Genomic DNA, 14,210 nt, shown 5'->3' with positions numbered 1-14,210 from the left:
CCAGGCTCAGACACGAATTGACGACAATAGCATTGTCCTCTTTTATGGGTTGCAGTGTCAAGATAAGATTATTTTGATCCTCTTGTGTAAAAAGAAGGCAGAATTCCATTTCTTGTCTGCTTTTTGGCCCACCTCTCTCCAGAATTTTTAAAATATGGAGGATTGTGGATAGATCTAACATTGTAAAAAGCACTAGGATTGAGAAGGCTTCCTGACCAGTGTGGACATGAAAAACATCTACCTTTCTTCCTTCTTTGCATTAGTACCTGCAGTGTACTAATGTACCTGCATATAAATCTAATAAATAAATAAAATAAATAAATGTATATACAATCCACCAGGAGCTCCCTCTGCAAAAAGAAAGCAACATCACTACTTCACTAACTAACATCACTACTAAACATGGTGTCAACCTGCGCTTGCTGCTGCTGCATTCTTTGCTTGATTGTCATAGAGATGGGGAGGGGTAGATATCAAGGGGGGTTGGGAAGTGTGCAGGAGAAAAATTTCAGTTAAAATAAGTTTCCATTTCCCAGGTGCCAGAGGAGACCGTTAGACGGGCAAATTCCTGAGAAGCCCAGGAGGAGCATCTTGGACCACTTGATGCGTCTGGACAATGGAGATTAGGCGGATGTCCAACAGGGGGGTGGAAAAGGCGTTTTTAGTATGTGTGGTACGTGCCATTTTTCCTCAGACTTTGCTTAATGTCAAGGCTGCCAGTCAGAATTCAGACAAAATAAAACCCAGAGTCCTTTTGTTAAGGTTCAAAGTGAATTTATCCAAATCAGAACTTGAAGCATCGAAAGCAAAGCAAAGTCTGAGGAAAAATGGCGCGTACCACACATACTAAAAACCCCTTTTCCACCCCCCTGTTGGACATCCGCCTTCTGCCCATACCCTCTTATCTTTCTTGGTGACTTCAATCTACCTCTCATTAATTGAATTAATCTAAAACTGAACCCATTCATGCAATCTTATACAACACTGTTACTAATCTAGGACTAGATCAATTAGTATCTCACAGCACTAGACTCAACAACTGATCTCATCTTCTGCAACAGTTTAAACTCAATTTATGGACTACAAATAAAAGAACTGCCAGGCCAAAGCCATCACTTTTGAGTTAGAGATTTTGGCCTGCCACAAGTAAAATAATACTGTGGCAATTGGAGAGGGGTGTTGCATGAGAGGGAAATATTTTATTATTTTATTTATTATTTAGATTTGTATGCCGCCCCTCTCCGCAGACTCGGGGTGGCTCACAACAGAATAAAAACAATTTATAACAAATCCAAATATAATTTAAGATATTTTTTAAAAAAACCAGTTTGATTTAAAAGAAACCATTTACTAAACAAACATATTTGTACTAGCCACAACAAATTCTTTCCAGAGATTCAAGGTCATCTTTTGTTCAGCACCAGCTGGAAGGATCAAGGATGTTGAGAGAACCAGAGTGGTCCATGAGATGAACTTGTGGCTGCGGGGATAAAGGATGAACCTTAACCTGGGTGGAAAACTGTAAGAAAAGTTAGTATCGGGTTGACTACAGTTCATAACCAACATGGCTCTTTTAATCAATTGAAACTGAAAAGGTTTGGACTCTGATTTATTTCTTGTATGCTAATTGGAATGCTGACAAGAAACCTTTTCCAACAGTGACCACAGCATGATTGACTTTTGTCTCAATATACGACCTTACAAAAATCACCATAATGATGGGACACCCAATTACAACTTCAAAAAAGCCAACTATGATCTCACAGATACTGACCTCTCATCTCTTGATTGGCAAATTCTATTCTCTGACTGTAGCATTGCCGATGACCATTATAATATTTTCTTGCTTTAAATCAAAAGAATTATTAAACTATACATATTACTAATAATCACAAAAGGCAGGAAAAACAAATTATCCATATCAATAAGAAAGCTACAATTAAAAAATCTCTGATGAAAAAACAACATAGATAACTTTAGACCTTGGATTGACCTCACCCCATTCCAAAGAGGTCTGTAAGGGGCAGGCATAAGATCACCAGAGTGCCAACTGTCCCTGTCCTAATGTTCTTTTTTATTCATATTCATGATCATGTTTATTCTCATCTAATACAGTATATCTCATCTTATCTAATATAAGCTTGGCTAAATAAATAAAATAAAATCCATGCGCTTCAGCATTAAACCACTGGAGGGCCATAGGTGGATTCCAGAGAAGGGTGAAAAGGAAGTGACATTTTAAATCTTGCCTCTCTAGGACACTGCACTCTCTCTCTTTAACCCTTTGAGTTTTGCAGGAGGTAAAACTGGAGGAAAGTCTTGAAGAGAAGAGACCCAGCTGTGGACCTCAGTGACTGTTTTCCCATTCAGAGGGAGGCAGAAGATTCTCACGCTAAAGAAGTAAGAGATATATGCCCTCGTCCAAGTTCAATCTTATGTGTCCCAAGAGTGGGAGAGCCCAGATCCCATGTGCCTCTGCCTCCCTTTCTATGCTCGGGGTGGGCCAGGCAAACTGTTTTGACTCCAATTATGTTGTCCCCAGAAAGTAATCTAGTTCCTCAGGAAGGAGGAGGGTATTCCGGGGGAGGCAATCACGCCCTATTTCCTGGGAAAAGCTCCATCACGCCCTATTTCCTGGGAAAAGCTCCGTAGGGGGAGAGGGTGAACTTGCATGTCAAATCCCAAGGAAATAAGAAGAAAAGTTTTACAAGGAAGGAGATGCAGAAGATTGTGCCTGCATTCTTATTAAGTGCAGGATGACACTAAAATAAGGCCTGGATCCTCTGCAGTTCAATTTGTTTTAGGAGGGTAAAGGAACCAGGAAATAACCTCAATCTAGGTTCCTTCCTTGGGTTTCACATGAACTCACCACATGCGATTATTCTTTGGGTTTAAGGCAACCTTTCTGTGAACCTGCCACCCTATAATAATGTAATTTGACTCTTTAAAAGCAAGCCCTAAAGAAAGGGAAATGGAACATCCTAAGCCAGACTCACTTTGTTGGATTTCATTTTATGTAGACTTTCATGGTTTGTTAATGTGTTCGGGGATTGGCATGTTGTGTGAACCCTGCTTGCATGTATAAAAAGATAGATTTAAAGAGTTGGAGGGACCTTGGAGATCTTCTAGTCCAACCCCCCTGCTTAGGCAGAAAAGCCTATACCACTTCAGACAAATGGTTATCCAATCTCTTCTTTAAAACTTCCAATGTTGGAGCATTCACAACTTCTGGAGGCAAGCCGTTCCACTGATCAATTGTTTTAACTCTCAGGGATTTTCTCCCTGGTTCTAAGTTGCTTTTCTTCTTGATTAGTTTCCACCAATTGCTTCTTGTCCTGTCCTCAGTGCTAGACTTCCTCTTCTTTGTGGCAGCCCCTGAGATATTGGAACGCTGCTAACCTGTCTCCCCTAGTCCTTCTTTTCATCAAACTTGACATACCTAGTTCCTGCAACCGTTCTTCATATGTTTTATCTTCTTTCCTAATCATCTTTGCTGCTCTTCTCTGCACTTTTTCTAGAGTGTATAAGTATTTTTTTGATTTTTAAAAAGCAAGCCTTTCATTGGGGTACAAAGAAATAGGGGGAAATAGTTTTCTGAAATGCATTTATTCAGTGTATTTCACCCTAATTTTTGATTACACACACAAACAATTACACATAGAAACTAACTGCTCAGTGCCACTGTAATCCTCCACTAGCTGAGAAACATACATCCTTCCAGGAGTAGAAAAATTATTGAATGGTTAAATGCACCGCTTTTTACTTCTTTGTTCATTTGTTTTTTTGGTCTCAGATAAGTAAACTGGAAGCGATTTCTACAGCGTTTCATAGAGACAAAGTTCTCTTCAACAGAGAGGGCTGAATGGTTTGTTCTGAGGCTAGATGAAAGCTCCAATGAATGAAAAAGTATTTGGAGATCCTCAAGATTCCTTCAACCTACTTGGAATTGTGTAATAGGACAGAGAAAGAATGGCAAGCCATTTGGCAAATGAAAAAACTGGAAAAAGCCCTTCTGGTGCTCAGTCTAGGAGCCGTGGAGAGATCTGGGCAAGATCTGGGCAGAAGACCTTGGAGGAGGAAATAATCATTTCACAAGTTCATGCCTGGAACTTCAGGAGTGTCCAATATCAGGAGGATGAGGGTCCCCGAGAATTTTGCAGTCGACTCCATTTCTTTTGTAATCGATGGTTGAGAACATACAAGCACACAAAAGCGCAAATGCTGGACCTGGTTGTTATGGAGCTGCTCCTGGGCCATCTGCCCCTGCAAATGGAGAGCTGGGTGCGGGAGTGTGGAGCAGAGACCACCTCCCAGGCGGTGGCCCTGGTGGAAGGCTTCCTCCTGAGCCAGGCAGAGGAGGAGAAGGAGGAGCAGGTTGAGTTGCAGGTGAGATAATTTCATCTCGGAAACCTAGAAGGAGTAAATGTAATAAACAATGTGTTTGAATTCTATGTTCCTCATTACCAGTTCTCTGGCATTCATTAAGAATTCACTAATTCTTGAAGGATGTTGTTCCATTATGCATTCCAAGAAAGATAACACTTTTCTTTCTTGCTTTCCAATCTAACTGATGGACATTGGTTGCTTTCAATTGGTATTGAAAGAACAGAAGAATAATCCATTTCATGGTTTGTGTGGTCCTTTCATTATTCTTCTTTCCTCTGGCTTATATTTCAAGCCCTTCACTGTGAAGAACAGAGGTCCTGAGGGAAGGAGGCATCTATCCGATGCTCCTCGGGAACTATTTTTCTTGAGGACTACGCAGCATGACACAAATCAAGAAACATCCACAGGTAATACAAGACTCTCCCATTCCCCATAGAGATCTCAGCTGGCTCATCTTCTCTATGTTATTTATTTTTATTTTATTTATTTATTTATTTTGTCCAATACAAATCGAAAGTTAAGGAGAATAAAAATGTGTAGTAGTAAATATCAGGAAGGGATAGAAGAAGAGATATGAGAATAGAATACATCAATGAAGAGGAAGGATATATGGATGGGAGAAAAGATATATAAAATATAGGAGAGACAATTGGACAGGGGACGGAAGGCACACTAGTGCACTTATGCTTGCCCCTTACTGACCTCTAAGGAATCTGGAGAAGTCAACCGTGGAAAGTCTAAGGGAAAAATGTTGGGGGTTGGGGGTTGACACCACGAAGTCTGGTAATGAGTTCCACGCTTCAACAACTCGATTGCTAAAGTCATATTTTTTACAGTCAAGTTTGGAGCTGTTGATATTAAGTTTGAACCTGTTGCGTGCTCTTGTGTTATTGCGGTTGAAGCTGAAGTAGTTGTTGACAGGCAGGATGTTGCAGCATATGATCTTTGATATTATAGCACCCCTCCTCCTATTTTGTTAATTTGGGATTTTAAAATTCTGTCTCCCTCACAGGGGAGAATAGAGGGAAGCTGACTCTTCCTTATGGTGAAGATGAAACAATGGTTGGACCTCCAACTCAAGTAAGAGAAGGAGAATTATTTATTAGATTTGTATTCTCCTTTTTCTTTAAAAAGTCAAGCTAATTTACATTGTACTGTACCCTTCCATTTTTTCCCTCCTGTTTGGGATGCCTTACTTTCATGTCCCCAAGCAACAAAACTTCAAAGCAGATTCTTCTTAGGATTTTTAAAAAGACCAATACTTTTAAAATATATTCTTTATACTAATTATACTCCCTACATTTGAATAAGTATTTTTTTGCAAAATCCTCCAAAATGCTCATTTTTTTGTCATTCTATGACTCAATTTATGCAAAGATGCTTAAAAAAAAGATGTAAGATGCATACTGACATATTACCATTTTAAAAAGCTTTGTTGCAAAGTTCAAATACAATGTTTACATTACGAAGACATAAGAAAAATAAGTTCATCAGATTAAAAGATAAGTTAAAATTGATTGAAAGTGGCCATACAGAAAAAGCTAAATTGTTGTGAAAGTCCCATGTGCCTACAAGGGTTAAGAAATGTTCTCCTCAGGAAATGTTCTGTTTCTTTGTTTCTTGTTTCTGGCTCAGACTATTAGCAGCTTCCTTGCTGTAGGAAGAGTTTTGTGTCTCTGGGTATTGATGGCACTTTACCAAATCTGCCAATACACACACATACACAAACATACACACTTCCTTCTGCAAACATAGGAAGGGTTAGAGTCACTGATAGGTGGTGTTTCCAAGGCTCACCTGCCAGTTGATTCTTTCTAGATGCTGAGTGTGCTGTCATCATAGAGAGAAATACTGTAGTTAGTCTGTATTAAGACATGTTTCTTTAAGACATTGCATATTAGGGGAATTGTAGTTAGATTGCATTCTGGGTAATGTAGTTTCACATGGGACCACATCTGTATATTCCTATGGGATGAGGCGTAATCATTTCAGTGGGTTCTTTGTTATTCTCTAAGCCAGCGTTTCCCAACCGGTGTGCCGCGAGACACGGCCAGGTGTGCCGCGAAGTCTTTGGAAGCTCCAGCTGGACGGGGCGCTGCCAGTGCCGGACCGCCAGTGCCGCCGACCTGGAGCTCCCACTCGCAGCTGTCCCCCGGCTGCTGCCCGATGCAGCTGTTTCCGGCGCTCTCCTGCTGGGCCCCAAAGAAGGAAGGCGGGGAAAAGGAGGCAGGGGCGGGGAGGTGCGGCAGTAGGAGTAAAGGGAGCCGCGGCCGCCCCTGCCTCCCCACGGTGACTCCGGCCAAACGCGCCCCTGGCTTCTCTGTCCTGCCCCATTGCCCGCCCGATCCGCCCACTCGCCGCCGCCGCCGCCTCCTGTCTTGGGGCGCTATCTGCCCCCTCTCCTCCGCCGCCGGAGAGAGAATGGAGGGCCCGTTAGCCCGGCCGACTTTTCCCTGCTGCCATTTTCTCTTCATGGCGCAAAGCCACACAGTCCCGGACTCCCGGATCGCTCGCTTCTCTGGTCAGCAAAGCCATCTGCCCAGGAAAGCGCCGCGCCGGGCAGCCGGCTTGCTGGCCGGAGAAGCGAGCGATCCGGGAGTCCGGGACTGTGTGGCTTTGTGCCATGAAGAGAAAACGGCAGCAGGGAAAAGTCGGCCGGGCTAACGGGAGGCGGCGCGTGGCCGGGCGCTGGGGACGTCTGGGAGGGCGAGGGGGCTGATGGCTGCTGCCTCTTAGCTGCAGAGCCGGCGGGCGGAGGCGAAGACAATGGCGCCCTTCATTCTCTCTCCGGCTCTCTCTCTCTCTTTCTTTTTCTCTCTGTTGCTGGCGTGGTGAACGAGAGAGAAAGAGAGAGAGAGAAAAAGGAGGGGAGAGAGAATGAGAGAGAAAGAAAGCAAGAGAAAGAGAGGGAAAGAAAGCAAGAGAGAGAGAAAGAGGGGGGGAAGGAGGGAGAGGGAAAGACATAGAGGGAGGGAAGGAGGGAGAGAGAAAGAGAGCAAAAAAGAGAGGAAGAAAGAAAGATGGATGGAGAAAGAGAAAGAAGGGAAGGAAGGAAGAGAGAGAAAGAGGGAGGGAGAAATAAAGTGAAATGGAGGAAGAGATATTTTTTTTGTCCAAACTTTTCTTTAGCGCCCCCCCCCCCAGTGTTCCCCAGAATTTTGAAAATTTGAATAATGTGCCGCGGCTCAAAAAAGGTTGGGAAACACTGCTCTAAGCAAGCCAGCATGTAAAAGCAAGATGTAGAACAGCATAAGGGCAGAGCTGGTGATGATTCAACACCTTTAATCTGTACTATGGGGAAGATTACACTACAGAAGAATTGTATCATAACCATGAGTTATCATGTGAATGCCTGTAATAATCTGTGATATCTCGTTCTGCTGAGTTAATATTCTGGGAGAGCTCCCAGCTTGAACAGCATACTGAGGGTCTTTTGATGGTAGATGCAATAATGGATTGAGAAGAGTGTTTCGAAGATGGTAGATGAATACTTCCAGAAAATAATGGGGGTAACTTTTCCTGAATGGCACCAAAAGTCCTGTATAATCAATCAAGATGTTAAAAACTGCCCAAAATATTTTTTTCAGTCAAATGCTTTTTGTTTTGTCCATTTTCTCATCTCAGTTCTGGAATCCTACTAAACATGGACCTTAGTGCATAACTTTGCTTTGGGAATTTCTAAAGAAAAGGGCAGATCTTGAGGTTCCTCCCAGGCCTATTCTGTGCTATATTTTTTTTCAGGGTAGTCTTGTGTCCTTTGAGGATGTGGCTGTTTATTTCTCTGAGGAGGAGTGGTCTCAGCTGGATCCTCACCAAAAAGCTCTGCATTGGGAAGTCATGCTGGAGAATTATAGAAATACGGCTTTTTTAGGTAAGGTTTGCTATTCTGCAGTCAGAGTTCAGGAAGACATGATGTGGTTAGATGCCATTGGCTGTTTCTTATTTGAATTTCTCCAAATAGAGGTCATCTCTTGAGAGGGAAAAGAAAAAGATATGCTGTTCTGCTGTTCCTAGTATGGAAATACATCAATGGCTTTCTGCTTAGAGGAATCCTGTGCCATTTGTTGAGTTTTTCTATTTGTATTTAAACCTGTCCGTGATAAAGTAATTCCTTGGTTTGAGGTCATGCTAAACTCTGTTACAGAGATTTCATATTTTTTTGGCCCCGGTGCTTTAATATCAATACTATGAAGGATTGCAATTCAATTAATTTTTTTGGCTTAATGAACTTTGCTGCCATTTCATTTCTATCCCGAGTCTTGGAATTAAGGCAACAAGGTGCCATTGTTCAATTGCAAACATGCTCCTTAATACAAGAACTCTTAAGTTTTCTTTCTCTTCCATCACGTGATCTTTGGCAGGAAAAAATTAAAACACAAATGGAAAGTAGGTTTTATAGGAAGAAAAAAATGAGTTCCAAAGTTAATTCTCAAATGATTTCTTAGAAGTTTCTTCTGGTTCTTAAATTAAAATTTTGTTTCAGATTTTGAAAGCTTGAATAGAAATATTATAATTTATATACCATGCCATTATAAGTATACAAATATACAGTAATTGGAATTAGGCACAATATACAGAATGTAGGTTTATATGATATGCAAAGGGAAATTCTGGAAGATCAACCTTTTTTCTTAACCTTGCTAACATTTTTATTTCTTTTTTCCTTTGGAGGTAATACTGGGCAGGAGAATAAAGAGTCGATCGAATCATTCCATAAATTCAGACTTGGGAACAGAACAGAGAAGCCTGAAAATCAAATGGAACAACAAAGGCAGGAGAGAAACCAGACAAATAATTGGAATAAGGAAAGTTCATCTTTAGTTGATGCTCAGTTGCAAGGCTTTCTTGAGCAACTGGGAAAAATAGAGAAAAAATATATTGGGAAAGGTGCAGCACTGTTCAAAGACATATTAGATATAAATGAATATTATCCAACCCAACCGAAACCAGAAGACTATATATGCAAAGACAATGGAATAAATTACAATGGGACTTTCACAATTTCTAGAGAAAGAGTGACATCTGATAAAAGGATGCACATAAGAGAGAAGCCATTTAAAAAGACTGAGTGTGGAAAGAACCAATGTGGTAATCTTATTTCCCATAACAGAAGACATACAGGGGAGAAGCCACATAAATGCATGGAGTGTGGAAAGAGCTTCAGTCGACTCAGTAATCTTATGTCCCATCAAAGGATCCACACAGGGGAGAAGCCATATAAATGCATAGAGTGTGGAAAGCACTTCACCCAACTTGGTAATCTTACTACCCACCAAATGAGCCACACAGGGGAGAAGCCATATAAATGCATGGAGTGTGGGAAGGGCTTCAGAAAAAGCAGTAATCTTAAACGCCACCAAAGGAGCCACACAGGGGAGAAGCCGTATAAATGCATGGAGTGTGGAAAGGACTTCAGCAATAGCAGTCATCGTTCTTCTCATAGAAGGATCCACATAGGGAAGAAGTCATATAAATGCATGGAGTGTGGAAAAGACTTCCACACAGGCAGTGAACTTACATGCCACCAAAGGATCCACACAGGGGAGAAGCCATATAAATGCCTGGAGTGTGGAAAGGACTTCAGAACAAGCAGTAATCTTACACGCCATCAAAGGATCCATACAGGAGAAGCCATATAAATGCATGGAGTGTGGAACGGCCTTCAGAAATAGCTGTGAACTTACATGCCCCCAAGGGATCCACACAGGGGAGAAGTCATATAAATGCCTGGAGAGTGGAAAGGACTTCATTCATTCATTCATTCATTCATTCATTCATTCATTCGACTTCTATGTCACCTAATCCTGAAGGACTCGGGGCGGCTTACAACAATATAAAGTACAAAATAATAAAAAGAAGTAGAATGTACAGTCTAAACTATAAAACCTAATTAAAACCATACTTAAACTAACCAGTCAATGTGCATGCATTCCATTTATACAATTAGGCCATGATAGTTGTTAATTCATGGCCCCCAGGCTTGCTGCCCAAGCGAGGTCTTCGTGGCCTTACAGAAGGCCAGTAGGGTGGGAGCAGAATGGACATCGGGGGAGAGTTGATTACATAGAGCCGGGGCAGCAACAGAGAAGGCCCTCCCCCATGGCCCTGCTAACCTGCATTGCTTAGTTGCCGGGACCTGGAGGAGACCAACTCTGTGTGCTCTTATTGGTCTCTGGGAGGTGTGCGGCAAGAGACGATCCCCTAAATAGTCTGGCCCTGAGCCATGTAGGGTTTTATAGGTAAGAACCAACACCTTGAATTGTGCCCGGAGACTAATAGGAAGCCAGTGCAGCTTGCGGAGCGTAGGTGTTATATGACGGCTCGCGCGGCTGCATTCTGGACCATTTGGAGTCTCCGAACACTCTTCAAGGGTAGCCTCATGTAGAGTCCCATAGAAGGATCCACACAGGGGAGTAGCCATATAAAGGCAGAGAGTTTGGCAAGACTTTTACTTACCTCTCTCCATGCAAACTTAGACCCATTAAGGACTACTTGTTCAGTACAGTTTGCCAGCAAGTTGTGGATCCATCTGGTGGTGAGATTGTCTGTTAAGTTGATAATAATGGCACCAATCTATTTTGTTTCCTTGTTGTACTAGTTCATTCATCTTTTTCATTTCTCCTTTCTCATCCAAAATGTCCAAGTATTTAATCATTTTATGTAAGTCAACTGTTGTGGGATATGTTAGTGCTTCCATTCCTGAAAACCATCTCAGGATTTCTCTATAATGCTCCCCTTTAATTTTACTCCATTTTTTAAATAATGTGTCCCTAATTTTATGATTTTGAAAATATGTGTGTGTTTTCTGTTTCCCATCCCAAAGAAATGCATGCCATCCAACCTGTAGGTCGTATCCCTCGAGCACAACATTATTTTATTTTCTAGTTTTATCCAATTCTTGATCCATTGTAAGGCACATGCCTGATAATAAAGTTCCCAGTCTGGGAGTCCGACCCCCCCCCCACTTGTTTTTTTATTGTCGTAAATATTTTGATCTTATTCTAGCTTTTTTCCCGACTCATACAAATTTCATAACTATCTTTTTAAGAGAGTCAAAATATTTTTGGTCTAATTTTATTGGAATAGTTTGAAATAAATATAAACATTTTGGTAAAATTAACATTTTAATTGTAGATATTTGATCTATTAATGATAAATGCATTTAGTCCAGTTTTTAAGATCCTTTTTCATTTTCTTAAGTAACTCTTCATAATTATCTTCTTTAATTGAAGTACATTTGGCCATCAAATTTATCCCCAAATATTTAACTTTTTTTGCTACTTGTATTCCCGATTTCTTTTCCAATTCTTCTGTTTGTATAATTGTTAAATTTTTAGTTATAATTTTGGTTTTCTTTTTGTTAATTTTTAGGCCTGCCACTTCCCCAAATTTATTAATTTCCTCTATTAATTTTGGCACTGTTATTATTGGTTCTTCTATAACAAATACACTATCATTGGCAAAGCTCTGTAGTTTGTATTACTCTTTCCTCATTTTTAACCCTTTTATTTTTGCTGAATCCCTAATTTGTTGAGTAATGATTGAATTGTGAATATAAATATGTTTTTTAATATTAGATTTGTTCCATTACTATTTTGTTTTTTATTGCTGTTGTGAGCCGCCCCAAGTCTTCGGAGAGGGGCGGCATACAAATCTAATAAATAAATAATAATAATAAATAAATAAATAACAAGGGGGAAAGCAGACAACCCTGACGTACTCCCTTTGCTATATTAAATTCCTCTGTTATGTCTCCATTTATTATTATGCACGCTGTCTGTTTTGAATATTTTTCCTGTATCATTCTAATGTATTTTTTTCCTAAATTCATTTTGCTAAATTTATTAACAAAAAAAAATCCAATTTAGATTGTCAAAAGCTTTTGATGCATCAAGGAATACTAATGCTGCAGGTTTTCCTGGGCTAAATTCATAGTGTTCCAATACATCTAATATTTTTCTAATGTTATTTCTTATGTATTTCTTTGGGAGGAAACCATTCTGATCAGAGTGAATTATTCTATTTAAAATATGTTTCAGTCTTTCTGCCATAATTGAGGTAAAAATCTTATAATATGCATTTAACAGCAACATTGGCCTGAAATTTGAATTTTTTTGGTTTTTATCTCTAACTTTGGGAATCATAGTAATTAATGATTCCATCCATAATTTTGGATTTCCCCTTTTTGTAACATCTCATTATATGTTATTAGTATTAATTTTTTAAAGATATTCTATAAACCTTTATAACATTCTGTTGGGTTACCATCCAGCCCTGGTGTTTTGTTATTTTTTTGTTCATTAATTGCATTTTCCAGCTCGGTTATTGTAATTTCTTTGTCTAAAACTCCTTTTTCCATATCTGTTCATTTTTTGTTTCTTGCAAATAGTTCAACATGTCATTATTCCCTATCTTATTATAATTTGTTTTTTCTCCTTTATTCCTATTTTTAAATTCCCATTCCCGTCTTCCAGTTGGTCAATATATTAATTCTCTTTCTCTTTCCTTAATTTATACAATAACCACCTTCCTGTCTTATTGGCATCTTCAAAGTGATTTTGTCTTGCTGCTTTTATCAACTGTATCACCTCCTCTTGTGTAATTAAATTTATTTTGGGTTTAAGTAAGTCTTTTTGTTCCTTGCTTCTGTTACGTTGTGGGTTTATTTGAAGTTTGTATTCCAATTCATCAATTTTATTTTGTAACTCATTTATTTGCCTATTCTTGTTTTTATTTTTCCTAATGGTATAAGCAATGGTTAGTCCTCTTATGAATGCTTTGGTGGTACAGTGGTCCCTTGAATTTCACGGGGGATACATTCCAAGACCGCCCGTGATGTCAAATTTCCGCGAAGTAGAGACGCTCCCTTCCTTCATTCCATCTTCCCGCTCCCTCCTCCATTTCTGGTTTTACCTACCCCCAGAACCCACAGGGGCAATGGGGCAGCAAGCTGGGGGAAGGGGAAGATCAAGGCAAGAGGAATCTAGGCCAGTACTCAATGCCGGGATTCCAGGCCAGTCAGCTTAGGTGGGTGGGGAAGAAGAGGCGGCGGCAGCGGGTGGCAGTAAGACTCGGCTTCAAGTGGAACGTACCAACGCTCTGAAAATTAAAGGAGAGGGATCGGGAGGCTGGGGCGGAAGTGGAGATTTTATTTAAAGAAGCAGGATGGCTGGATTGGGAGGAGGAGAGTTAAAACGCACAGTACTGTACAATGGGCGACAGTGGGAAAACCTGTGGTCTTCAAAAAACCCATGGAATATTTTTTAAATTAATATTTTTTGAAAACCCGTGGTATAGACTTTTGCGAAAGTCGGACCCGCGAAAGTCAAGGGACCATTGTATCCCATAAATTTTGAATAGTGGTACACAGTTTAGAGGCAGCCGTTCATGGCCCTACTGGAACGGTCAGGGGAGGACAGACCCCTTCAGCTTCCTATGCATGCGCAGAGACCAAATCTTGCACGATCACACACATGTGCGCAATTTCCAGGGTTTTTTTTTGCTTCTGTGCATGCATTCTGCATGCGCAGAAGCAAAAAGGCCGGGAAACTGCCAAATAAGACAGCCGTTGTTTTCCCTGCTGTGCCACTCGTGGCAGATCTGTTGTGAGTGGCTCGTCCGCTCGCCTGCCTTTGTTCACTTGTCCGCTTCCCCTCGCCATTCGTGGCAGCTCCGTCATGAGCAGCAGCACAGCGCCACCCACTCGCCTGTTTGCCCAGTTTACCTTGTCCCCACTTGTCCTGCTGTGCCGCTCGCCACTACTAACGCCGCCGCTAGCCCCGCTACTTGTCCTGCCGCTTCCCTTTCCCTGACCCTGAGCACCG

The 14,210-nt window shown here is 40.9% G+C and overlaps 1 protein-coding gene across 1 annotated transcript; it reads left to right on the top strand.

Annotated features, from left to right (window-relative positions):
• Positions 1 to 2,263: 2,263 nt before the first annotated feature.
• LOC139160349 (zinc finger protein 3-like) lies at positions 2,264 to 10,305 on the top strand. The gene is made up of 6 exons (XM_070738116.1): positions 2,264 to 2,400; positions 3,794 to 4,386; positions 4,679 to 4,793; positions 5,399 to 5,466; positions 8,128 to 8,257; positions 9,058 to 10,305. The coding sequence occupies exons 2-6, from the start codon at positions 3,970 to 3,972 to the stop codon at positions 10,023 to 10,025; spliced, it is 1,698 nt and encodes a 565-aa protein (XP_070594217.1). The 5' UTR covers positions 2,264 to 2,400; positions 3,794 to 3,969; the 3' UTR covers positions 10,026 to 10,305.
• Positions 10,306 to 14,210: the final 3,905 nt, after the last annotated feature.

Source organism: Erythrolamprus reginae, chromosome 2, assembly GCF_031021105.1.
Source record: "Erythrolamprus reginae isolate rEryReg1 chromosome 2, rEryReg1.hap1, whole genome shotgun sequence".
Taxonomy (NCBI): domain Eukaryota; kingdom Metazoa; phylum Chordata; class Lepidosauria; order Squamata; family Dipsadidae; genus Erythrolamprus; species Erythrolamprus reginae.
The sequence above is the reverse complement of the archived record's forward strand: the minus strand, read 5'-3'. Positions and strand labels throughout refer to the sequence as shown.

Bases quoted from the DNA above. Each gene is read 5' to 3' on its own strand.
- LOC139160349 (XM_070738116.1), top strand. From the start codon at position 3,970: ATGGCAAGCCATTTGGCAAATGAAAAAACTGGAAAAAGCCCTTCTGGT. The intron at 4,387-4,678 runs GTGAGATAATTT...TTATATTTCAAG, and splicing joins AGGAGCAGGTTGAGTTGCAG to CCCTTCACTGTGAAGAACAG. The intron at 5,467-8,127 runs GTAAGAGAAGGA...ATTTTTTTTCAG, and splicing joins TGGTTGGACCTCCAACTCAA to GGTAGTCTTGTGTCCTTTGA.